The sequence below is a fragment of the Cydia pomonella genome, chromosome 5 (assembly GCF_033807575.1).
Source record: "Cydia pomonella isolate Wapato2018A chromosome 5, ilCydPomo1, whole genome shotgun sequence".
Classification (NCBI taxonomy): domain Eukaryota; kingdom Metazoa; phylum Arthropoda; class Insecta; order Lepidoptera; family Tortricidae; genus Cydia; species Cydia pomonella.
In genome coordinates this window covers 10,689,460-10,716,523 of record NC_084707.1, presented here as the reverse complement: position 1 = coordinate 10,716,523, position 27,064 = coordinate 10,689,460, and the positions used below count along the sequence as shown (strand labels likewise).

At 36.0% G+C, this 27,064-nt stretch overlaps 2 protein-coding genes across 2 annotated transcripts in view; one reads left to right on the top strand and one right to left on the bottom strand.

The window, feature by feature from the left end:
- Positions 1–18,221: 18,221 nt before the first annotated feature.
- Positions 18,222–21,250, bottom strand: LOC133518286 (WD repeat-containing protein 82). The gene has a single exon (XM_061851954.1). It carries the CDS (start codon positions 21,062–21,064, stop codon positions 20,117–20,119), a length of 948 nt encoding a protein of 315 aa, XP_061707938.1. The 5' UTR covers positions 21,065–21,250; the 3' UTR covers positions 18,222–20,116.
- A 151-nt stretch (positions 21,251–21,401) lies between these two features.
- Positions 21,402–27,064, top strand: part of LOC133518254 (uncharacterized) — a 63,909-nt gene continuing 58,246 nt past the window's right edge. The window contains 1 exon segment of the mRNA XM_061851886.1: positions 21,402–21,638. The gene's annotated coding sequence lies outside the window, so the exon portion shown is untranslated.

Genomic DNA, 27,064 nt, shown 5'->3' with positions numbered 1-27,064 from the left:
TAAAGCTAAAAAGGAAAAAGATTCAAAACTAAAACTACAACTAAAGTTATAAGTAAAAAATTGGCTCCAGCTCGGTGCCTTGTGGCAAGGTGCCTAGAAGGCTGGCGGCATTGCCGCGCTGGACAGCAATGCCAATGCGTTGTGCGAGGTAAGAGCCAGCCCTCTTGTCACCCGTTGCCTACACGAGGCGCTTCGAAAGCTCTTTAAAAATTTTGTGAGCGCCAGGTCCCCACGGCCCAAGGGTTTCCACCCCAAAAGGCTCAAACATATAGCTCAAATCTTAGCTAATTTGGTTGGAAAAATAATTAGTTATATTTTTTTTTTTCAAAATCTTTGTATGGCGCGTATCAGAAAAATCGAGTTTTCTCCGAAAATAAAATTTAACCGTAATATCCTGACAGATGATTTTAAAACCAATTATTCTTGATTTTTCCACATAATTAGAATTTTCCTACGGGGTGCACTTTAATTTATGGATTACGGTTAAATTTTATTTTCGGAGAAAACTCGATTTTTCTGATACGCGCCATACAAAGATTTTGAAAAAAAAAATATAATTAATTATTTTTCCAACCAAATTAGCTAAGATTAATTTTTGGACATAATAAAACCCAACAAAAGCTATTCCAATAAAAAAAGTTCAAAATTAATACTTCGGTTTCTATTTCTATGAAGGCCGATTTTCAGCCCACCGTGCGGCCGCCATCTTGGACTCCAAAATGGTCATCATTTTCGAAATCTGCACTCCCTAAAACCTATAAAACGATATCCATGACGACTTTTATGACAGAATGCACGGCCGCCATCTTGGATTCCAAAATGGTCATCAATTTCGAAATCTGCATTCCCTAATACCTATAAAACGATATCCATGACGCCTTTTATGACAGTGCACGGCCGCCATCTTGGATTCCAAAATGGTCATCATTTTCGAAATCTGCACTCCCTAAAACCTATAAAACGATATCCATGACGACTTTTATGACAGAATGCACAGCCGCCATCTCGGATTCCAAAATGGTCATCAATTTCGAAATCTGAACTCCCTAAAACCTATAAAACGATTTCCATGACGACTTTTATGACAGAGTGCACGGCCGCCATCTTGGATTCCAAAATGGTCATCATTTTCGAAATCTGCACTCCCTAAAACCTATAAAACGATATCCATGACGACTTTTAACACAGAATGCACGGCCGCCATCTTGGATTCCAAAATAGTCATCATTTTCGAAATCTGCACTCCCTAAAACCTATAAAACGATTTCCATGACGACTTTTATGACAGAGTGCACGGCCGCCATCTTGGATTCCAAAATGGTCATCAATTTCGAAATCTGCACTCCCTAAGACCTATAAAACGATATCCATGACGACTTATATGATAGAATGCACGGTCGCCATCTTGGATTCCAAAATGGTCATCATTTTCGAAATCTGCACTCCCTAAAACCTATAAAACGATATCCATGACGACTTTTATGACAGAATGCACGGCCGCCATCTTGGATTCCAAAATGGTCATCAATTTCGAAATCTGCATTCCCTAATACCTATAAAACGATATCCATGACGACTTTAATGACATAGTGCACGGCCGCCATGTTTGATTCCAAAATGGTCACCATTTTCGAAATCTGCACTCCCTAAAACTTACAAAACGATATCCATGACGACTTTTATGACGAGTGCACAGCCGCCATCTTGGATTCCAAAGTAGAAGTCTACTTGAAACGGTACCGTACGGTACCCTTTCAACTGTAGCGGTACCGTTTGAAAAATCTACCTATTACATTTCATTTACCTTAGTTTATTCGGGTACCGTTAGCTTTGGCTACCTATTCAATTGATACCCTTATCTTAGGTATCGGTCTTTTGCGATTTTATTCGGGTACCCTTAGCTTTGGATACCTATTCAATTGATACCTTTATTTTAGGTTACCGGTCTTTTGCGGTTTTTCAGTCCCTGCCTCTGCCGAAAATCCTGAAAATTTATCAAGATTTTTGTATGAAGTAACGTTTATCTGACGTAGCTTGATACGTTACGTATGAATCGCCATACATTTGACATACCCCTCCCCCGCAAAAAACGGCAGACTATTTTTGTACGGGAAATGACAGATAAGCCTTCTCCTGTTATAAAAGCTCTGAGTTTTTACCCTTTAAAGTAGCAATGTATGGCCGTTAATACAACATGAAAGACCCTTTTTGTATTTTTTTTTCTATTCTCATCATGAAAATTGAGCGGTACGGAGGCTTGAACTCACTATGTTTTTTTTGTAGTTTTGAAAAGTAACGAGTTTCTATAAATTTTGATGTTAAGATTGTTTAGTTTTTAATAAATAAAAATACTAAAATAAAAATAAAAATAAGAACATGAATTCTTAACAAAATACAAAAAATAAGCACAATTGAGGATTTGAACACTGACACAACGGTATATAATTATGATTTCTTATAACTAAACCGCTAGGCCATGGTGACCGACGCAATAGTAGATGAAATATTGAAAAGCATTCGTACCTATTTTAATTTGGCAGCTTCAATATTACATATATATACATTTGATACTTGCACGGAATTAATGACGTAGTGACAGATCAAAACGTGAGACACACATATGCAATGACAGTATGTTACCGTTTTCGTGAATTGCCAAAATATTTTATTCAAATGTGTCTCTTGTAACAAGACCGTGAAGTTGCTTTTCGCAGATTTATATTTTGTATACCTACTTATTTTGTAAAAGGAATATGCACTACATCTGTACGATTACATTTAAACTGTATGCTAAGTGATTTAAGGTATATTTTCCCTAAATGTTCAGATATTTATGATCACCCTGTCTGTGCAGATATTATTGTCTCGTTGTGTGGTCAGATTTAATTGAAAAACCACTGCTCATATATTTATGGGGAATTGGATGTTCAGATGTTATTGACCTCATTTACTGTAAAGAATTTATTGAAATTTATTGCTGCTCAGAAATATTTGAGTACCTCGGCCGCTCCGATATATCTGATGGCGACTGTACTCGTGCAACTATAAACACGAAAGATTTTTGACCAGAAGTATACTAAATATAATTATGTACAGCGCCATCTATCGGCAAATCTAACTAATTTGCGCCACCTATCTTTGTATGTATGTATGTTGGGTTCTTAACTTTCGAATGGTTTAAAAAATTATGAAAAAAATCGTGAAAGTAGACCACAATAAAGATTAGAGCGGACATTATCAGTTAAGCAGCTTAAGTTCTAAAAAAAAAGACTTCCCTTCATAGTAAAAACACGTACATACCCATACAACCAATTTCGGTCGCCGTTACCACACAGTGTAGACACACATTTTGTGCCGACACCGTTTTTCCGGTCGCAGTGTTGTCGCCGTTACGACACCGTTACCAGAAATGGGGAAGAGTCTACGCAGACACATTTTGGTGGTGTGTGGTAGTACAGTGAAGGCAATCTCTTTTGCTTGCTACGTATATGATTATACGTACTTTTTTTTTTTTTTATACTACGTCGGTGGCAAACAAGCATACGGCCTGCCTGATGGTAAGCAGTCTCCGTAGCCTATGTACACCTGCAACTCCAGAGGAGTTACATGCGCGTTGCCGACCCTAACCCCACCCCCCTCGTTGAGCTCTGGCAACCTTACTCACGGGCAGGAACACAACACTGTACTATGAGTAGGGTCAAGTGTTATTTGGCTGCGGTTTTCTGTAAGGTGGAGGTACTTCCCCAGTTGGGCTCTGCTCTAGATCTGGAATGACATCTGCTGTGCTGTGCCCTACCACACAAGGCGAGATGACATTCACATTGCCCATACCTCTCTTTTGGACGTAGTTTAAGGACATACCCGGGTCCAGCACTAATACCAATAGCACCCGTTCAAAGATGGTTCAAAGTCTATTGTGACCGTACCTCAATAGGAAAAGACGGGACCCTTATAGGATCACTCTGTTGTCCGCCCGTCCCTTGATGGGCGAGTCATACTAGGACTTGTTCGGTTTTTAGTTATAAGGCCGCGGACTGGACGCACGCGGCGAGCGGGGTGGCGGGCGGCGCGGCCGCCGCTGTCGTCCAAAATAGATTGAATGAATCTATAGGGTTGTTTCCAATTTTTTGAAACGTTTGTATTACGTTCTACACCGTGTTTTTATTGAATTCCGTTAACTTCGGGGTATTGGTAAGTACGTTTAAGGAAACTAAATGGCATAGTTAATTTGCAAAAAAAAAAAAATTTTTTGTTATTTTTTTACCATTTTTATTTTTATAAAAAGTAACTAAATGTTGCATATAGCGTTGTTGTAACACGGGCATTACATTTAACTCAACCAAACAATTGAAAACTGTGACATATCAATGTCATTTCGAACGTCGATCGTCCGAGATAGTACTTACGTTTAGTATTAAATGTATGAACTCGCACTAAACACTAATCAATAAGTAAACAGGCCCTAAGGCAAGTGTACACGCTCGTAAGGGCCTTATAAGATAAAAATTAATGATTGATTATCTCCGAAATGGAGGTAATTAGAATATCGGTGTCTTTGAGAAAGTTACTTAATTTAAGCTCAGGAGTGCACCCTCGAAATTAAAGCAAATCAAAAAAACACGGTGTATATTAACTAAAAGTTGCCCTAAAATTCAACTTTTATACTAAAAACAGCTTTAAATACTTGTTTTTTTTATACTACGTCGGTGGCAAACAAGCATACGGCCCGCCTGATGGTAAGCAGTCTCCGTAGCCTATGTACGCCTGCAACTCCAGAGGAGTTACATGCGCGTTGCCGACCGTAACCCCGCCCCCCTCGTTGAGCTCTGGCAACCTTACTCACCGACAGGAACACAACACTATGAGTAGGGTCTAGTGTTATTTGGCTGCTGTTTTCTGTAAGGTGGAGGTACTTCCCCAGTTGGGCTCTGCTCTAGATCTGGAATGACATCCACTGGTTGTGCCCTACCACACAAATCGAGATGAAATTCACAATGCCCATACCTCTCTTTTGGACGTAGTTTAAGGACTACTTACTTTAAATTAACTTATGTTAAATTAACAAAATATATTTTGACAGATGCTTTCGCACCCAAAACGCTCTGAAAATAGTGTAACGTCACAGTTTACGGTTTGACAAATAACTACATAAGCACGTAGAAGATACGAAATGTCAACTGACATATAGTCATTTGTTGTTTATCGCCTAACTGTCAGCAGTGTCAATCCGAGAGTTGTGACGTCATCAGTATCTTCAATGACGTTTCGAGTTTGGTCACGTGACGTGTGCCAAAAGATATTTTAAATTCAATATTTACAAAAATATGGTCATTACAGGTTCGCTAGAAGTAGTTTAACATGTTCTTATAATCCAAAAGAATTTATTGGGATACAATTCTGCCCTAAGATTTGTAGATGGAAACAACCCTATTTAGGGGCGGGGCGGCGCAACCGGTGCCGGTGCACAGTGGACATTCGCATTTTTCTTTTAAAACCCTATTTAAAAAAATGCTCTTCGGTTGCAAATTGCAAATGATATGAGGAAATAAGGATTATTTAAGCAGAAAAAAAATAAAATCAGTTTTTGTTGTATGAAACTGAAAAACAGGTATCTTATTAACAGAAAAACGTTACCGATTTCTCTTCCTAACCCTTAGAATATTATTCTCCTACTTAAAAACAGTAGAAAATAGTAAGCAGCTTATCTCGGTAGGTGCCCGTTTTTATAGTCCAGTCAAAAGTCAGTAAAAACAAAATTTTTCTTAGAGTTTTATTTTCAATAGTTTAACGGTATATTCATAATAATTTAGTGTAAATACGACATATTTTTGATATTTTTATAACTATGTACCATGCATTTACGAAATAAATATGAATATGACAAAGAAAATAATAATTGTATACTTAAGAGAAAATTATGAAAATTTACATTTCAATATTCGACACCTTCAAGTTCTCGCAAACCTTTTGAAGACCTTTCTTCGAGACAAAAAAAGACGATTAGAGCAGATAAACAAATCCTTATCACCCGAGGAATTGAGTGCAGCTACTTCTCTTGGATTCAAGAACAGTATGTAAATTTAAGCAAAATCTGCAAAATAATTGATCATTTACTGAATCATCCGGAAGACATAGATAAGGTAAACCGTTGCATACAAAGCAATAAAATAGTCAAGTTATTGTCTCCATCAAAGGCTCTAGCCTTAATGAATTCTCTAAAATTTTCAAAATTGCAGTATATTACTTTACGCGATACAGCAATTGATTGATTGAATTTATATCCATCATATTACGCTATCCAGCAAGCGAAAGAGGAGTGCTATCCTTCAAAAGAGGATATAGTAATAACTATAGTATGGTATGGTATAGGAGACCATCCCACCTCCGGACCTTAACCAATGAACCATACTTTAAAATACCTAAAAGGACCAATGAATATGGGAAAAGGCTATAGTTAAGGCTAAACTTAGTTAAGATAATCTCCAAATATAGAGATTGTAACTGAGTTCGGACTGTATCTCAACAACAACATTGAAATAAACAATTTAATTTTTACTGAAAATAGTGCTAGAATAAATTACAGGCCTTATTAGATTTGACAGCAAAAAGACTTTTGAAGGCGATTTGACGAAACATTAAAGCTACAAAGCAAATGGGACTTAGATGGAGCTTCTGGACAAATTAACTATAAAATGACATCAGAAACCGCATTCGATGAATCAAGCATTTTTATGGCTAGCCTGGTACCATTGAAACTAACTTGTGACGGCGAAACCTATGGGATAATGATAAACCCTCCTCAACTCATTTATGTCGCCCGATTTTGTTCCAGTTTGTAAAAGAAACACAAGTTACAGTCGAAAATCAGGAATAAGAAATAAAAACTGAGATTAATGCCCTCAATTTCACAGAAGATTTTAAAAATGCATTTTATTTGTCAACTTATGTTGTTGTTGTTGATTGCGCGAGTGTATTTTTACTGTTTTGGGTTTTTTGTTACGAAGAGAGTTATTAAGATCACCGCAATAAGTCTTTTGTGTCAACAAGTATAAAATATATGTATAGAATATGTTTGTATTTAAATGTAATTTTTAGCTATTTTCTTATACAAAATTGTTTTAATCTTTATCTAAATGTCAAAAATATGTCGTAATTACACTAAATTATCATTAAGATTCCGTTAAACTATTGAAAATAAACACTAAAAAAAATGTTGTTTTTACTGACTTTGGACTGGACTATAAAAAAAACGGGCACCTACCAAGATAAGCTGTTTACTATTTTCTACTGTTTTTAAGTAGGAGAATAATATTCTTAAGGTTATAAAGAGAGATCGGTAACGGTTTTCTTATAATAAGATACCCATTTTTCAGTTGCATAAAAATGAAAAAACAGATTTTATTTTTTTCTGCTTTAAATAAGCCTTATTTTGAAAGCTTTATGTTATATAACATTTTCTATATCTTAGGTACATCATTTTCAACCGAAAAGCATTTTATAAAATAGGGTTTTCAAAAAAAAAAATGCGAATGTCCATTTTTTTGTCATTTCGATCCACTGTGCGGTGGTTCGCGCGGCACGAGCACGATCAATCTGTTTTGGACGACAGCGACGGCCGCTGCCCCGCTCGCCGCGTGCATCCAGTCCGCGGCCTAAAGGGCCTTCCACACTCGTGCGCGAATCGAGGCGCGAAGCCGCGAACGCGTGTGTGGATGGCGCTCGCGTCAATTTCTCAGATTGTTCACGCCTTCGCGCCTTATTCCCCGTTTTTTGTCAGTATTTGGCCCGCGTCAAAAGAGACGCGAAGCGCGAACTTGCAAGACTACACACTCGCGATCGCTTCGCGCCGCGATTCGCTCACGAGTCGGTTAATCAAAACCTTCTATGGCGGCTACTTGGTTATATGTGAATGTGACGTATGTGTGACGTTATCTGGGAAAAGGGACCTTATTGTCGGTTCTAGTTTCCGAGATAATCGCCTTTAAAGTAAAACGTCGAAAAAAAACATTTTTAATATTTTTACTCCATATTATTAAGCAGACTTTATATTGTAATATGACAAAGACACATGTTTTAAAAACGATTTTTTATGAGTAAAAATATCTGTTAAAGTTTAGTAAGAAAGGGACCTTACTGTCGGTCCCGCAGTCGACTGGAGGCTTACCGCGAAAATCGGAGTTCGTCAATTGCGGGCATTTTTCTCTGTCACTCTGATTACGCCGTAGCAAGAGTAAAAGAGAAAGATCCCCGCTATTTGCGAATTTCGATTTTCCCGGTAGGCCCCCTGCTTTCTGTCGGCACGGTATCGGTTTAAAAGACCTTGACGGTACTTGTCGACGAGGCGCGCGGTGCGTATCAAAGGATTTGTCGTCTCTTTCTGACTCGTGGCGTCGGCTCTGCCCACTAGCTGCGCACCCGCATGTTCTGTTCATTTCATTCGTTTCATTCGTCAATTGATGCTCGAACTTGTGTTTGTTTGTACGTGCGGAAAGTGTTGGTACTGTTTATTTCGGATCGAAAAACTTTAAGACATGGATTTACCCGATGAAACTGATGAAAGGGGTAAGTTGAGTATGTAAAATACTACTATGAGGTTACTTAAGTTGCTATTATAATATCATTCGGTTTGATTTGTATACAATTTGAATTTCTTGTGTTTATCTGTACTTATTAACGATAATCGAATTGTATACTTGAACTTAATTTCAATATCTCTTGGTAAATCCTTTACAATAGTGTTTATAATGTTAACTACGTACATCTTCTGATGAGGTTCCTAGCGACTACCGACACGTGTTTGTCCCATACCAAATAATTTAAAATGTTATGTTTATTTGAATCTAGACCCAGGTCCGCATACAAATGTATTCCTACCTGATTCGGAGTTGGACGAACAGAACAGCAGATACTGGTACAGAACAAGAAAATACTCTTCCTCCGTCTAAAAGAAAAACTCCTACATGCTTTTACTGCGGTCAGGCAGGACACCGAAATCAGTACAGAAATGGAAAATATTTTTGTAAAAAAACCTCAGTCAGAACTTGTCACACGAAATTAATCGTGTGACAAGTCTGACTGACGTTTTTAAATAAGTAATCAAGTCACCTACTTTCACTGGCGTGAGATAAATCATCAATAAAATAACTGGCCACGCGTAAATTTACGCATTGTATTGTGTCCAGTTATGACGATTTACCCCAATTGGTTTTTAAGGTTGACAGCAAGTTGATTTATCATTAAAGATTATTTAAACAGAGACACAAATTATAATTAATAGTTACAACTACAAAATTCATCGTATTTTTTAAATCTTTCTTTTAACTGTATTACTAAAAATGTAACGACCGACATTAAGGTCACTTTTATATAAATGAATACTTTAATGGAAACTGAAAGAAAATACATGTTTTTGGTATACGTCTGGTTACTAAACTTTAGTAACTAAAGGGTTACAAAAGTGATCTAAAATTAAGAACATCAATGTTAATCAAAATGTATACTTGTTTTCATATGATATCACTAAATATTTTATCACCGACGATAAGGTCCCTTTTGAAAAATGTTTAGTGTTTGTACCAGCTTTTTACTAAACTTTAACTTGAAATTTGTGATTGAAAAAAATTACTTTTTAAATAGAAGTTTATATTTTTGATCTCAATTGACTATGTTTAAGCGTAGGTAGTAAATATATCTTTCCTTTTTGTTGATTTTGACTGATTAATTAGATTAGTGATCTACAAAGTTATTTTTGTTAAAATATTTTTTAAATATTGTATCATGTTCGTAGTTAAGTAATGAGTTTTGGAACGCACTACGATCACGTGACGGACGCTAGAAACAAAGAGCATATAATCACTACTTTTTAAGAGACGGGACTTCCATACTAGCGAGTGGAATCCCTTTGTTTCGCAAATCATTACCAAAATGTACGACAAAGAACTGTCAAAGAACCATAGTACCAACATAAGCAATTTAAATAGTGTAGTACGCTACACGCTTGCGTTTCTTATCGATATCGATAAAATGGGGAGGGTTGAAATATACTCTTGTCTACAAATTTTGTACTTCTATGAGTGGACTTATACGTTGTCGAGCTTAATGTGGACTCGATTTTTTTAGAACACCTTGTTGTTCTTCACCACTAGGAAGGATCAAAGTAGCACTTTTCTTCCCTACTAGGAGGGATCACTTTTTTTCCTCTTTTTGCATACTTCTTAGGTTAAATTATTTAATTTAATTACCATTAATTAAATTTATTTATTTTTTATTTGTACCATAATAATTTTCTCATAGGTGATGTGAAAAGCAGTATGTAAATTTATCACGTGGTAGCAAAACTATTTCCACCTTAGGGTGGTATTCCACCTATCCAATTTCTTGGTCCAATGTCATTGCGTCTCACTCTGTCATTAATCAAAATGTGAGACGCAATACACATTGGACAAAGAAATTGCATAGGTGGAATACCACCCATAGGCGTTAACACTTGAATCCCTCACTACGCTAGGATTCTATTTTAGAATACCTCGTTACACTTAGAATGTAATTATAAAATCCTTCACTATTTTTTTTCTTTATTTTTTATTATTAAAAGCACTATTTTCAAAATGATCTGCAGATACATGTTTCAATAAATGTAACTTTTCTATGGGAAGATGTATCAGGTCTTCGTTCCCAACAAATTTAACCCACTGCCTGCATCTGAAAACATACAGCCTTGGTTATGTACAGTTTATATTCCAAGTGTTTGCTAATGAGATGATCAACTGATTATTTAGCGCTAATATGTATCTATAAATCATGTTTTTTTGGCATCCAATTATCAACAACCCTTTATCAATGCTCTAACTTTTTATGTATTTATATGTCTGTTAATCATGAGAACCGGTCTGGCCTACTGGGCAGTAACCCTGCCTATGAAGCCGATGGTCCCAGGTTCAAATCCTGGTACGGGCATTTATTTATGTGATGACCATGCATATTTGTTCCTGAGTCATGTGTGTTTTCTATGTATTTATATGTATATATCGTTGTCTAAGTACCCACAACACATGTCTTATTGAGCTTCCTATGGGATTAAGTCAATTTGTGTAATAATGTCGTATAATATTTTTTATTGATCACAAAAAGAGAGATTAATTTACTTACATTTCAGATTAATATATTAAATAATTACTAGATTAAAAAAATATGTTAAATAATGACCATTAATGCATAGATGATAGATAATTTTCCACTGAAAATCTTCGACGAATTAATTTTGTGTCATATTGCATGCAAGTTCTCAGGAAATTTCACATGTTTTATTTAATTACTTACACTGATATACAAATATACATACAACTATCGATAGTTTTAGTACATCCCTAGTTCACAACTAAAAATAATATAAAATATCAAATTTTCGAAGTGTTTAAAGCCTGCTGCACCAAAATAAGGTCAAAAGTATCTAAAGTAATACGTACCGGTCTTTATCCAAGGGAACTTTCGCCATAAAATCCCTTTTTTCGTGATTTTCTCGAGTGGCTCGCTTGCCACATATTTCACACTAAGTAAACCGTTTTCTCGGTGGCATTGTAACAAACTCGTTCTTTACTCTGATCACGGTTCACTATTTTCGATATTTTCACTAAATAATAAAGAAATTGCACGAAATACCCGAACAAAACATTGAAGCCTTCATAACAAACAAAACAATTAGGCTGACAGTTGACTTGATGTAAACTTGACAGAATAAATAGCACTGACGTTTTATTTTTCTTCGTTGGCAAAGATTTGCGAAACAAGTTCCATACAAAACTTATTTTGTTCCTAATTGCGTCAGCCTGGCTAGAAAAAAGACGAGTGACAGAATACACGGAGTTCTCAATCAATCATGATATTGTTTTATTTAATAATCACAATATTGTATTTGTCTAACATTATACATGGCGCAGTCGCAGTCTCCATCAATCATGTCAATGTTTAACATAGGTACCTGAAAAACTAAACGTATCTGGAAATCTGTCAGAGAATTGGAGAACATTTGATCAAAACTTTAAAATATACTTGGTGGCGTCCGGTTTAGATAAAAGTGAAGATGCTAGGAAGGTGGCGATACTTTTAAATGTCATCGGGGAGGATGGCATTAAAATTTTCAATAATTTCGCGTTGACGGAAGATGAGAAAAACAATTTCGAAAATGTCATGAAAAAATTCCAAGAATACTGCGAGCCTAAAAAAAATGTGCTTCATTCAAGGTTCCTTTTTTACACCAGAAAGCAGGAGGAAAGTGAACAATTTGACAGCTTCCTAACTGACGTAAAGAGGCTAGTTAAAAGTTGTAAATTTGAAGCGGAAGATGAAGCTGTTCGCGATCGACTCGTACTAGGTACCAATGATTTGAATACGCAGAAGAAAATAGTAATAGAAGGCGATGCGGATCTGGACACGGTAATCACAAAGTTGCGACTTGCTGAATTAGGACGTCGACAAGCTGCAGAGGTCCAGGGCAAAGTCAAGGTTGACAAGGTGGTTGACAGAAGATCCAACAGCAAACCGGTGCAAAATAATATGGTACTAAAATGCAAATGGTGTGGAGAGCAACATGAGCGTAAACTCGAAATGTGTCCGGCTCGAGGCAAATTATGTACAAAGTGCAATCGGTACAACCATTATGCAACAGTGTGCCGCAGCCGATATGTAAAAGTTATTGCAGACAGTAGCCTGCAAAATCAGGAAGATAGTGATGGTGAATTTTATTGTGGCAGTGTTCAGAAGGTACGTTCTAAAGAATGGACACAAACATTATTAATAGAAGACACCAAGAGTGTCAAGTTCAAGCTAGATTCTGGTTCCGATGTTAACTTGATTCCGTTGGGTATTTATCAAACTATTAAACAAAGAAAAAACCTGAAGTTGGAAACTTCTAAATGTAATCTTTATGCTTACAACAATACAGGGATAAAAGTATATGGCTCCATATTGTTGGAAGTCAAATTAATAAGTAAATGCTATTTTATAGAATTTATTGTGACAGATTCAGAATTTCAACCAACCCTTGGCAGAGATGCTTGTTCAATGCTAGGTTTAGTTGAAAGAAAATACATTAATAAAATTGACCTATTGGAAAATGATATTGTTACAGATGATCCAAGGAAAATTGAATTAGTTTCAAAGTACCAAAATGTATTTACTGGACCAGGGAGATTTCCAGCTGAATGTCAAATACTACTGAAAGAAGGGTCTGTACCGATCTCAAAACCACCTCATCGTATTCCTCTAAAATTAAAAGAAAAACTTAAGTCTGAACTTGAACGATTGTGTCAAAAAGGTGTCATTTCAAAGACAGATGAAGCCACAGAATGGGTCAATAGAATTGTGATAGTTGAGAAAGGATCTAAATAAGTGTATTCTTAAGAAATATTATGAAATACCAACTATAAATGACCTTAAATCTAAAATATCTGAGGCAAAATATTTCTCGGTCCTAGACTTAAAAGAGTCTTTTTGGCAAATTGGTCTTTCTGAATCTAGTAAAAAGCTTTGTACATTCTCAACAGTCTTTGGCACATACAATTTTAATGTTTTACCATTCGGATTAGACATTTCAGCTGAAATTTTTCAAGAAAACTGTGAAAATTGTTTCAAAAACATTGAAAATACATTTATTTACATTGATGATTTTTTAATATATGGAAAAACAAAAGAGGAACATGATGTGGCTTTAGAAAAAGTCTTAAGGAGGGCACAAGAATTAAATATTAAATTTAATCTTAAAAAATTTCAGTATCTCCCTGAAATAGTAAAGTATTTTGGGCATGATAATTAATGGTTGTTTGATGCCTGATAAAAATAAGGTTAAAGCTATAATGGATTATGACTCACCCTCTGATAAACAAAGTTTACAAAGGTTTCTGGGCATGGTAAATTATATGAGAGATTACATCTCAAGATTGTCCGAATTAACAAGCCCGCTAAGAGAACTTTAAAAAAAAGATGTTATGTTTCAGTGGGGAGTGACTCATGAAAAGTGTATTGAACAAATTAAAAATATTCTTGTTAGTCCACCTGTTTTAAGAAATTTTGATCCCAAGCAACCTTTAACTATCCAAACAGATAGTTCAAAAAATGCAATAGGCTGTGTTTTAATGCAATTTAAACAACCAGTTGCATTTGCATCTAAAAGCCTAAGTAAAACTGAATGTGAATATGGTCAAATAGAGAAGGAATTTTTAGCCATTTTATTTGCTTGTAAAAAATTTCATTATTATATATATGGTAGGCATACTGTAGTACAAACTGATCACCAACCATTAGTTGCATTAATGAAAAAAGAAATTTATTCCATTGAATCTCAAAGATTACGAAAAATTAGATTAAAACTAAATATATATGATATTGATGTCCGCTATGTTAAGGGTTCACAGATGCTGATTGCAGATGCTATAAGTAGAGCATCTTCAAAAGCTGATGCTAGTACACTTGAACAATCTTTGGACCGCGTTGTTCATACTGTGAATGTAAGTGATAGTTTTCTGATAGAGATTACAGAAGCCACATGTAAAGATGCAGCACTATCCCAACTGATAGAATACTATAATAATGGCTGGCCTACAAATATTGATAAAGTTACAGATCTTGTCAAATCTTACTGGAAATTAAAAAATAACATTGTAGTTGAAAATAATATTGTATATTTAGATCATAGGATTATAGTTCCCTCATCTCTTGTAAAAACTGTTTTGGAAAGAGTACATTCTTCACATTTTGGTATCACAAAAACACTGGGTAGAGCCAAGTCACTTTTCTTTTGGCTAAACATGAAAAGCAATATCATTGATACTATAAGTAAATGTCATTTATGTGAAAAATATAGTGCTAACAAAGTAAAGGAATCCTTATTATTAGATGAAACTACGCCGTCACTCCCATATCATAAAGTGGGTTGTGATTTTCTAAATTATGGTAATGAAAACTATCTAGTAGTGGCTGACTACTATACTAAGTGGTTTGATCTAATTAAAGTTAATTCCATGACTGCTACAACAGTTATAAATATATTGAAAACCTTATTTGCTACTCATGGTATACCAAGCATTCTCAGAGCTGACAACATGCCATTCAACTCTATTGAATTTAAAAACTTTGCAAAACTGTATAAATTCTCTGTTGTTACATCTAGCCCGCTGTATCCTAAATCGAATGGATTTGTTGAAAAATATGTTGGTATAGCAAAAACTATGTTAAAAAAATGCAAGGATGAGAATTTAGATATACATCTTGTTATCTTAGAATATAGAAATAGCCCAGTGATAGGTTCACCATATTCTCCATCACAATTGTTGTTTAGTCGTTTTACTAAGTCTACACTGCCAATACACAACAAATTGCTTGCACCAAAAGTAGTCACTGATTTTGATAAGTATCAAGAAAAAAGAAACATTATAAATAAAACCAATTATGATAAGACTGCTAGACATTATAATTATAATCTAGAAAAAGGGCAAGATGTTGTGTATCGCAGAGAAAATGTATGGTTGCCAGCCAAAATAGTGGGCCTTCACAGTTCGCCCAGGTCTTATTTGATCCAAGATAATCAGGGTTCTATATTAAGAAGGAACTCTTCGCAATTGAAGCCATCAGCAACTTCCAAGATCCCATCAGATGATTATGTTAGGTCGCCTAGACGATGTGTTATACCTTTAGAGGATGGGGACTCGGAGTTGCCTATGGGTTCGGAGCAGGTTATGGAACCTGGATGTTCGGCTAATTGTGAAGGAAGACCTAAACGTATTATTAACCCTCCAGCTTATCTTAAAGACTATGAGACAGACTTACCACATAAGGGGGAAGATGTATCATGTTCGTAGTTAAGTAATGAGTTTTGGAACGCACTACGATCACGTGACGGACGCTAGAAAAAAGACGAGTGACAGAATACACGGAGTTCTCAATCAATCATGATATTGTTTTATTTAATAATCACAATATTGTATTTGTCTAACATTATACAAATATATTAATCAATGTTGATTTAGGTACTTATATCGGAGTTATGTTATTTAGTAAAAAAATACCCGACTTTTATTCTTCTTTTATAAAATACAATAGAAATCATACTATAAATGGAATATTTAGTAAAAACCATCTATCGCATTTTCATTACTTCATTCACTTTGACATGGTAAACAACAGAAACAGTTGTACAAATATAGAATTGGACTTAAAATCTAAAACCACATATAATCTACTCAAATAACATGATATCTATGTAACTTCCCACAATAACATACTTTGTTTGGTGTCGAAGTTTGAATGCAATTTTCTCAATATCACCTTTTACGACTTTTGAGTTTCAACATTTTTTTTTAATATTTTCTAGACCTACACGCATGTTTTTTTACATGGTTCGATAGCTTATTAAATGTAGATTATGGGGATACTAATAACTCAATACCGACAGTAAGGTCCCTTCACGCTGATAATGCCACATATTGGGTGCGAACTTGATCAACCAAAAATCTATTTAACAGTTCCCAGTTTGAATCAGTGCCTTGCCGCAAACTAAATCCTATCAGCTGACGCTTCGGCGCCATCTATCTTGCCCCGAACCAAACTGTGAAATCGCCGTGAAGTTGTGCGAGTGTGGAGTCTACGTCAACGTCGCGGTATGTTCGCTCCGCGATTCACGCGCATAGTCTGGAGGGGGCTTAAAGGACGTGTATACGTGCTACGAATATACTCGCTTGTTATGATATGTACAGAGTATTATTAAAAGCCATTTTTTAAGTCCGCCTATTGTGTTGTGATGGAAGAGTAACTATACGGTACTGGCCCGACCTGCTCTTGACCGGTTTATTGCATTTGATTGCATTATAGCTTACTTGAGCGCGTGCGCATGAAAACTGTCACAGGCAGGTCACTGTTCGGTGGCTGGTTAACGGATCGTTGTCGTAAAGTGGACTCTCTTACTAAAGCATTAGAGTTTAAAAAGGTTTTTACCTTGACGCACTAGATGACTAGACTTGCATGAAAGCTGCCGTCTCCTCGTTGGGTACCATACTTACTAAATACATAGAAAATGACACACATCAAAGGCAAATCTTGCACACCTCGATCTCTTTTTGTGTACGGACTCTATGGACGAGTCACAACATGCACCGCCATAGGTACAGTTGTACCCAGATTAAAGTACCCTATAAGTAAGTTACCTATATACTTACTTTACTCTTTGGTTGTACCTATGCTTCGGCAGAGGGGAAATAGTATGAATGTCGTTTTCGGTGTTGCTCGAAGTTTAGCACAGTGGTGGGCAAACTTTCTTGATAGGGGGCCAGAATTTATAAGAAATTTAAGAGGGCCAGAATTGCAGCAAAAATGTATTTTGATTTGCTGTGGGTCGTGGCCGTACTTTGCCCACCACTGGTTTAGCTTGTATGCAGGGGGCATGAAAATATGTGTAATAGTTTTGCTAAATGTACATGTCACAAACATACCCACCAACATAGACTACTTAAGGCTTACATGTTGTCTAAAGGCTAAAATACTTTAAGTCTTAAGTTTAATTTATAGAAAGGAGTTGTCTAGTGTGAATCCGTGGCCTAGCTTGCTGAGCTTGATCCGGACACGTGGCCTGCCACATTGCGCTATCGCTGAGCTGCGCTGTTAATCATAGGTTGGTAGGTATCTGATAAGGCACGTATTGAGATAGAAGAGTTAGGTAGGTTGTCAGCAGCTAGGGGGAGAGGAGAACCCGATGATAATAAATTCATTGCAGCCTTTCAATCACGGGTAAATATTGTGTAAGTAATATTCGTGTCATCATTACAGATTGGATTTTGTATGTAGTGAGAAGTGCGACTGTGTGCATGTTTTCCCCCGCAAAAAATAGCGGAATGATTTGTTTTGTAAGATATTGTTTAGGCTCCTCCCTTCCGACGTTTCGGAAGCCATTGTTGCTCGAAGGTGCTTTACGTGCTAAACTAACAATTTTGCTGCAATATTACTTACTCGATTTTGATGAACAAGACTGAAACCATTCGTTTTGAGGCTAAGAGCTGGGAAACAGGCAACATTTTTAACCCACTTCCAGAAAGGTGGAACTTCTAAACGAAAAATAATATTATAAAAACATAATCACATTTTTTTCACTTGTCAATATGTACATTCCTTTGAGGTATCCTGTAACAGATACTCTTCAGTATATATCTGTAATAAGAAATTAAATAAAATCACAGATATAGTGTCAAAATTGTATTTCTATAAAAGAAAAATCAGGGACTTTGCATTTCAGTATCCATTTACTCAATATTTTGGTAAAGGAGGATGCCCAGATTCATATGGACTCTGGCCTAAAAACCAATAATGACAAGCCATATGTCATTTGAAAGGTTTTTTCATATTCTAAAACTTTTTGTATGGTGGGAAATCTTAAATCGCTATGTGAAACAAGTTATGGCAAGATAAAAACATCCCCTCAATAAGAATGTTTTTACTGATATATATAGGGTTTAAGTTGGTCTTAGCACGGCACTCTTTCAGCAGCCGCCTCACGTGGACACATTTCTGACGAATCTACTAGGGAACCAGACGTTACTCTTCTGGAATCCGGTAGGAGACTTGTTCTCGGACCGGATGATGGGAGACGACGTCAAGGAACCAAAGTAGATTCAGCGGAAAGGCTCGGAGGAGGAGGAGGGCCATGAAAACGACCCATTTATTCCTTCCCCCTTTATACCCCCAATCTTCCTAATAAACCTTACTTAGACCAACCCTCCCATCCCCCCTTCCCGTCTTGATCCTCTTATCCATATCCCCCCTTTCCTGGAGGAGACAACCTCGACCCCAAAAACCCTAATCCAAGGTGTGACTCATCGTGCGATGGATGCATGGCTGAGAGGGAGCTCAGTCGCGAACGATAGGCCTCGGGTACCGGGCGAAACCCGTTGTATATAGCCTTGTTTACGCAAGCAGGGCTCTGCGTGGAATGGACCGTTTATATCCCTAGCTAATCGTGGAAACTGAATGTAAACAATAACTAATAAAAATCTAAATTAAAAAAAACAAATAATAAACAAACAACCTCCTTAGATGAGACGGCACATGCTGAAGCACTAAGGAGGGCAAAACAGATAGGGAGTGGCATGGCCGTGGAGGAGCCATCGAAGTTGGAACGGCCACTGAAAGATGGGGTACCTAACGGAACCCTAGCCCAGGTGGCTGAACCGGAGACGAAGGAGCCTTCGACAGCTGGGCCCTCTAAAGACAAACCGATGACAGATGAGAGTGGGACACCTGTTGAACCCTCGAAGCAGGTCATACATCCCGGCCAGGAGATCAGGTGCAAACCAAGAGGGATGCTTGCCCAGACCAAAGCAGACGCACCACTGCGGAAGAGGCAGCAGCTCCAAAAGCGAAGAGAGGCAGATAGCCGCTCCTCTGAGAACAAGCAGGAGGTTGACGCCTCCAAGGGACAGGGCGTGGGTGCGGCGACCACTGCAAAACAAACCCAGGGAAAGAAACCAGACGCCTGGATGAAACCATGTCCCCCAGAGGCGACCATAAAAAGCAACTAACTGACATCTCCTCGGGGATAAAGGAACATAAAAAACAAAAACATTACACAAAATCATCGACTGTAAGAAAACCTTCATAGTCTAAAGCGATATAGGAACTTAGTATCAAAAAAGGTACATAGTAATGTTTCAAATCATTAAACATTTTTATGCAGCTATAACTTTTTTCACACAAAGATTTGGGATTACCTGCCATAGTAAAAGTTTTAGAACTTTGAATAAGCTATCCAGTGACATATCACTTGTCCTTATTGGTCAATAGGCCAATCTGACCACCCTCCTTTAGAACTTACATAATAGTTAAAATACAAATAATATGTTTAAATGGAATGAAAACTAAATGCATATACTAAGTAGTCATGTTCTAAATACCACTTCCCACTTACAATACTGTATTTAAAACATTGAAGTAATGCATGTAGCTTGTATTATTATCTTCACGATTTTGTATTGTTACACATTGCTATTACATATTATCCTAACAGTATGACGCAATTTTGCTCAGTTCAATAACTACATAATAATTACATAATTAAAAATTTATATCAAACTACCCCTCTTCAAACATCATCTATAGTGGGCAACCAAAATGCCATATTAGTACATGCAGATGCTAGCATCATAAACTTGGGGTTGAACTGAACACACTGAATAGGGGCTGGATGGTCACCATTCAAGACACACACCTTGTACCCTGTGTCTGCATTCCACACATGAACTCGCCCATCTGTAGACCCACTGAATATGTACTGGGAGTCAGGGCTGAAGGATGCTTCAATGGGAATACCTTTGTTGTTTAGATGTCCCGTGAATGTTTGTAGTGGTGTGCCATGATAAGCATCCACTAGTCTAATAATTGATCCATTTGTGCTTATCAGCATGGTCTTTCCATCCCGGGAAAATTTTAATCCTGTCCAGTCACATTCTTTTTCCTGGTTTAGTTTGAATGTCACAAATGGACCTTTGTCAAATGATCTCAGGTCATATAACTTAATGCTCTCAGAATTGACTCCAGCTGCAAATATTAGACCTTCAGGATCATAGGCAGCCACAGGTCGCCCTGACAGGTGCATCAGTCCTTGACAATTTGGTGAACGCAGATCCCACAAACGCAATGTTTTGTCTAAAGAGCCTGATAAGAATGTGTCTTCCACTGGTGATAAACATAGTGTCACAACTTTTTTTGTGTGGCCTGGAAAGTATCTGATGTACTTGTTGTCGTGAAGAGAAAGATATCGGATGGTGTCGTCAACTTTAGTGGAACTGTGGATTGCAGTATTTTTTGCGTGTGTGAAGTGTATTAAGTCAACACCATATTTTTTACTGTTTACCGTTATCATTTGAGTGCCTTTTTCACAGTCATAAATAACAATCTGATCATCTTCACTGCATGATATTAACGTCTCTCCACTCGGCGAAAAATCTATACTGTTTATTTTGTCTGTATTTTCCCTGAACACCTTAGCGACCTTAAAACTCCGTACGACTTGATCGACTAGTTTCATCATTTGTAACAGATTCTCGTAACCAGGTTTTATTAAAACGCCTTCTTTAAAAGAATGTAGTAATTGCAAAAAAGGCTTCTGTTTTGGGAATTCAATACAAATTTTAAAGCATCTTTGTAGCGCACACCACTTTTGATTGACACTTATATTTCCACAGGTAAAGTAACTAAAACACGATACGTTCTTTCTACAAAACAAATTTTTTCAAGTACATTATCAGTTTGGCCAATTTCGCAAACAAAACTCTGTGCACGTCTGAGTCTATGGCTGCTATCTTCTCAATATGGCCGAATGAGATGTGTAGTTCAATCACAGGCGCTCATGGAAAAAAAAAACACTTGGGAATCAAAATGGACGGAGTGTAATGGCGTTCGTAATTGTTACATAGTGGTGCGAGTTTTACTGCAGTTTTAAGAGTTGAATCTCATTAATACGTTAGAAAACAATTATAGGCTTTGCCCTTGTAGTATTACACAGTAGCTGGCTTTATTCTATAGGCATTTTAATTGATCCCAGTTTCTTAGAATATGGTATCCATTTTGTGATCACAGATCAACCTTGTTGTGTGGCGTTTTCGGTAAGTACTAGATTAATAAAATATGTTATATTATGAGAATTATCGCAAATTGTATAGTATAAATACTTTTGGGCTATATTATTAAGCAGTCGGCTTTTGCTTATAAGAAGCATCATCTTCTTATATTGTATCTATCTACGTATAACTGTAGCTTTCCTTACCTTTGTTACCTTTCTAATGCACTCATTTCTGGATACATAGAATGAATATACATCTCCATCATGTTCTTGCGTTACAAGTGATTGAAGTTACTTAAATTATATAATGCTACTTATGTTATATTACTGAAAATAACATATAATTATGGAAATAAGAAAGGAGTAAGTAAACTTGTATTTTGTTTTATAAAAATATATGTAAGCATTTTTGTCGTTTACGTATTCACCGTTATTTGTAGGTAAATGTATTTTTTTTTGTTAAACTGCAACTATTTTACGAAAATAAAAATAATAATCTTTATTATAGATAAGTTAACTTGGTTATTCTTAATAAATAAGTTTTCTTTTTTATGTTAGCCCCTTACTGTTCCCTGCTATTATATTCAACACCCAGGAACATGCTGTATATCTGAAGGAAAAAGTTATATCGCTATATGTTATAAGTTCATAAGCGTATAGCTTTTCCCCTTGGTCATACAAGCTAACATGCATCTATGAAGAAGGAAATCAAGAGCTTTATCATCTTTAAATGTTTCAAGTAGTGTTAATAAGGGGTAAGTAATATTAATAAAAATTATGACATGTGTATCAGTTGATATTAAAAAAAAAAAAAAAATATATATATATATATATATATATATAAATAATTCTGTTTTAGTCACATAATAAAATATGAGAATATGTAGTGCTGGGTAAGCACTGTTCCAATTAAAATTTCTCAATGCTCTCATAGTAATTAAAATGTAAATAGAGTTAGATCAAGATAACTAATAATCAACAACCATTTTGATAGCGCAGACTGTGCAAGTGTTATTTATTTGTCATAATTTCGTAGAAGTTAAAATAAAACATGCATGGTCTGGGCTATCAAAATCACTGCAGACTACTTGGTCTAACTTCTATTTCTAAATTATGACTGGGGCTGGGATTTCTAGTATGTATTCTCATCTTACAAGGCATCTGACTTTTTATCGCACGGTAAGAAGTTAGTCAGCTATGGATTCAACATTATCAATAAAATGTAATATAAATATTACAATGAAGAGTAATGATGATTTTTTGAATTGATTATGATTAACGAAAATTATTAAAAAAAAACAATATGTATATTGAAAGAGGTAAAAATAATCCCATCAAAAACATTTTCATGTAAAATGTTACCAAGACGAAACCATAAGGCTCGCACTGTCAAAAAGTTATCCTATCTCATGTAGAGCCAAGCTTCTAATTCTACAAGCCCTAACTTCACAAACTCTATACTTTAGTCAAAATATGTGGCTTGTCCGTTTCGTTACTATAAAACTATTGTATAACAGAAAAGTAATAAAAGAATACATTTTTCACGTTACGCCCATGTCATTTAAAGGACGGGGGGGGGGGGGGGGGGGGATTTATTAAAAATCCTTAAATATATCAATTTTCAGACATCTAGCAACAAAATTTGCGGAACCCTCATAAAAATGATCATCCCTAGTTTAACACACTTACTGCCAGACAAAAAACGGTGCACTACCCCAGAAACCGGTGGTCTATAGCTGCGTACAAAACAACCCGCCCAGCGGGTTGTCCGGCATCTAAACAAAGTTCACGAGCGCCCACCAGATGGGTTCCTGGCAGTGAATGTGTTAAGAGGTTTGGGGGTAATAGTTCCAAGTTTTAGATTTTCTTTGTTATTTGTGTACCAATACAGGCATACATACCAAATTTCTGCTTTCTAGGGCTTCGGGAACTACCCTAAGAGTTTTGATGATCATCAGCAGTGATCGGATTTCCCGGTGCAACACGGGGTGAACGACCTCAAACATTATACTAATATGGATATACCCCGGGATTCCACAACTTATATTGTTGAATAAATTACTGGCTTTACATTCAGCAAATTTTTGTAATATTTTTTCGCGTAAAATAAATAATTTCGGAAAAGTGTATGTGCATTGTGCATATAATAAGCGTTAGTATTTCCTTTATTCATCTTTACTCTTAGGTATAGATTTTTTATAATATGCATATAATAATAAGATACCAAAACATAAAAAGAAATGCAAACAAACACATTATAAAATATCCAACCAAGGATGCCGCCAGGGCGTTTATCATTATGTAATTTCGATATACATATGTACTTTCAACAATTACAAAAGATAGGTTGTAAAACTCTGTTTAAAACTGACCTAGGTATCAAATACCCTTTGGGTATTAAATACAAAATTTGGGTACATAAATAAAAAATCATAGTTCATCAAATAGAAGTTTTGTTTTTATGGATATCTACTAAAAATAATGTACAGGTTTACATTAAATTAAAGTAAAGAATATTCAATGAATTGATAAAGATTTAGTTTACGAGTTTTTTTATTTTTTATACTCCATAGGAGTTACATGCGCGTTGCCGACCCTAACCCCCTCCCGCCCCTCGTTGAGCTCTGGCAACCTATCTGGTCGAGTTTATTCGTAATTTGAGCTGCCCATCTAAGTATACCTATCATATCGATATAATTTTTTTCTAACGAAATCCGGGAATGTTGGTCATATCCATATTACGTTATTTACGTTTTCTACTTGGTATCCCACGGTGTTGCACCGGAAAATCCGATCACTGATCATCAGTCTATGAGTGAGTGACTGAGTCAGTGACGAAATCAGGGTTTATTAGATATCAATAAAATCATAAGTAGGTATAAGAGTTATGCAATTTTATATCATATCCCGAGAATTTTGTTTATCTGGGATAATCTAAATCCTAGGTTCAAAATACAAGGCCACGTAATGCCTTTGCGCTTTACTTGGCTCATCTTGGTGGGGGCAATAACGTGCCCTCAGATATGAATATAAATTAATCAATATAAAATAATGGTAATTATTCTTATATGTCATATGTACGTCCTGAAAGACAAATTAAAGGATCATTTACGGTCACGTCTAAAAATTTCGATACGAAAAAGTGCCAAAAATATGTAATCACGACTTTATTGCCCGTATATTAAGGTAGTGTTAACATATTTTTGGCCCATTTTTCGTACCGATATTTTCAGACGTGACTGTACAAACTCGTCAACATTATTGTCCTTGTTTATAAAATTAAAATCACTAATTATATAAATGAATGAGTATGAATATGACTTACATTTTATTGGTAATGTCGACTCCATAGCTCGCTAACGTCTAACCGTGCGATAATAACTCTGATGCCTACGTCATCTGTTACCACCATAATACCTCAGGTAACAAACAGCTGGTTTTTTTGTCACCTTTTATCACCGAGCAAGGAAAACCACCAAAAAAAAGTTTTAAAATATTTAATTATTTAAAATTACTTTGGTAAATAAGGAGTGGGTTAAATTTTTATTGACTGAAGTGTTAGTGAAGGTCGCCGTTTTGACTTAACTGCATTCGTATATCCGTATCCAGATGTTCTCATCTACAAGTCTCAATTCTCAACCAATTCTCGTGAAATTTGGTGAGCAGGTCCAGTATAGGGATTGCAAATATTCGAAACTTTCAGGTATTCGAATATTCGACTTTTCCTGACGAGATATTCGAATATTCAATCAAAATTCGAATATTTTAAAGAAATAAGAAAACGACCGGGAATCGGTTTTTTTATCGGCTTATTCAAAAACTATTTTCAAATGTTGTAAAAACTAATGCTATTTTGATGAAATCCACTTAATTGACTAGTTTTATCATCCTACTGCGATGTCCACATTTATAAAAACAAGTCGAAACGCAAAAATTTGACGTATTCAATATTTGTAGAAAAAACTTAGTATAAATGCATCGTTGCGTGAATGAATACTATTATAACTATATAAGCATCCAAACACGTAAGAGAAAAAAAATGTAGTAGGGTATTATTTTTGCGACTAAAATTTAATATTTATTTTTAGTCACTCAGTTGCCTATAAAAAGCCTTCCATTCAATTGTATTTTTTTCCGCTCTATTCCAGTGGTTGTGTGAGAGTAAACGGATAGTACACCGAGTGGCTTAGCATCGAAAAGAGTGTTAGGCAACGATGTGTAGCGTCACCGTGGCTGTTTTATCTACTCATGGACAGTAGTTTACATTGCATCATTTGAGAAATGATAAATGTGGGTTGAGAATGAGTGGGTTATTGTCAGTTGTCTTCTTTAGATGACCTGGTATTGCTAGCATCATCGGGTGAAGAATTGCAGAAGATGGTAACTAGAATGGATGGGTCTTTTGAAAGGAAAGGAATGAATTAAATGTAAGCAAGACGAAAGTAATGGTAGTTGGAAAGGGAGGAAATATGACAAACTGAAATTTTTTATTGGTCAAGAAAGAGTGGAACAAGTGACATAGCTTGTGTACTTGGGAACTTTGTTTACTAGAGACGGTACACAGAAAAAGAATAGTTCTCCAGCCAAGTAAATACTCTTGTGTCAAGACATTTTGTGTACACAATAAAATTCTTGCATCAAGATATAAAATATTTCAAAGTTTATTATTTAAGCTAAAAAATTCAATTCTCTATCCGAGCTATAAAAAGTTTTTTTTTAAAAAGCTCAATATTCTCACCAAGAGCGTTTGCGTTTTGTTTTATGTATTATATTTTTTTTATTGAACCTAAGTGTCAGTGCAATACTTAAAGAACTTGTACCAAGAAACTTTATTTCTTGGGGTTAGATACTCATAATTGAATTGAGAATTCTATTATAGCATTGGTTCAAGAGTACGTTACTCAATGTAAAATATGATATTTATATCTAGAGCTGAAATTTCTTAGCGCCAAGTTTAGTATGTCTTTTTTTTTTCTTAAACATTTTTTTAAATTTTCTTAAACCAACATGATTTTCGTCATTCGTTGATAATGTAATGTTTTATATGTAGTTCTAAACTTTTCAATAATCTTCTTTCATCTTCTTCTTCTTTCGCGTTGCGGCATTTTGCCACGGCTCATGGGAGCCTGGGGTCCGCTTGGAAATTAATCCCGAGAATTGGTGTAGGCACTAGTTTTAGAACGAGAAAGCCACTGCCATCTGTCCTTTCAACCCAGAGGGTAAACTAGAGGCCTTATTGGGATAAGCCCGGTTTCCTCACGATGTTTTCCTTCACCGAAAAGCGAGTGGTGAATATCAAATGATACTTCGTACATAAGTTCCGATAAACTCATCGGTACGAGCCGGGGTTTGAACCCGCGACCTTCGGATTGCAAGTCACACGCTCTTACCGCTAGGAGGCCACCAGCGCTTTTGTCCTCTTCATCAAAAATATTGATATTTATTATGTAAAAGTCTCAAAGATTTGGT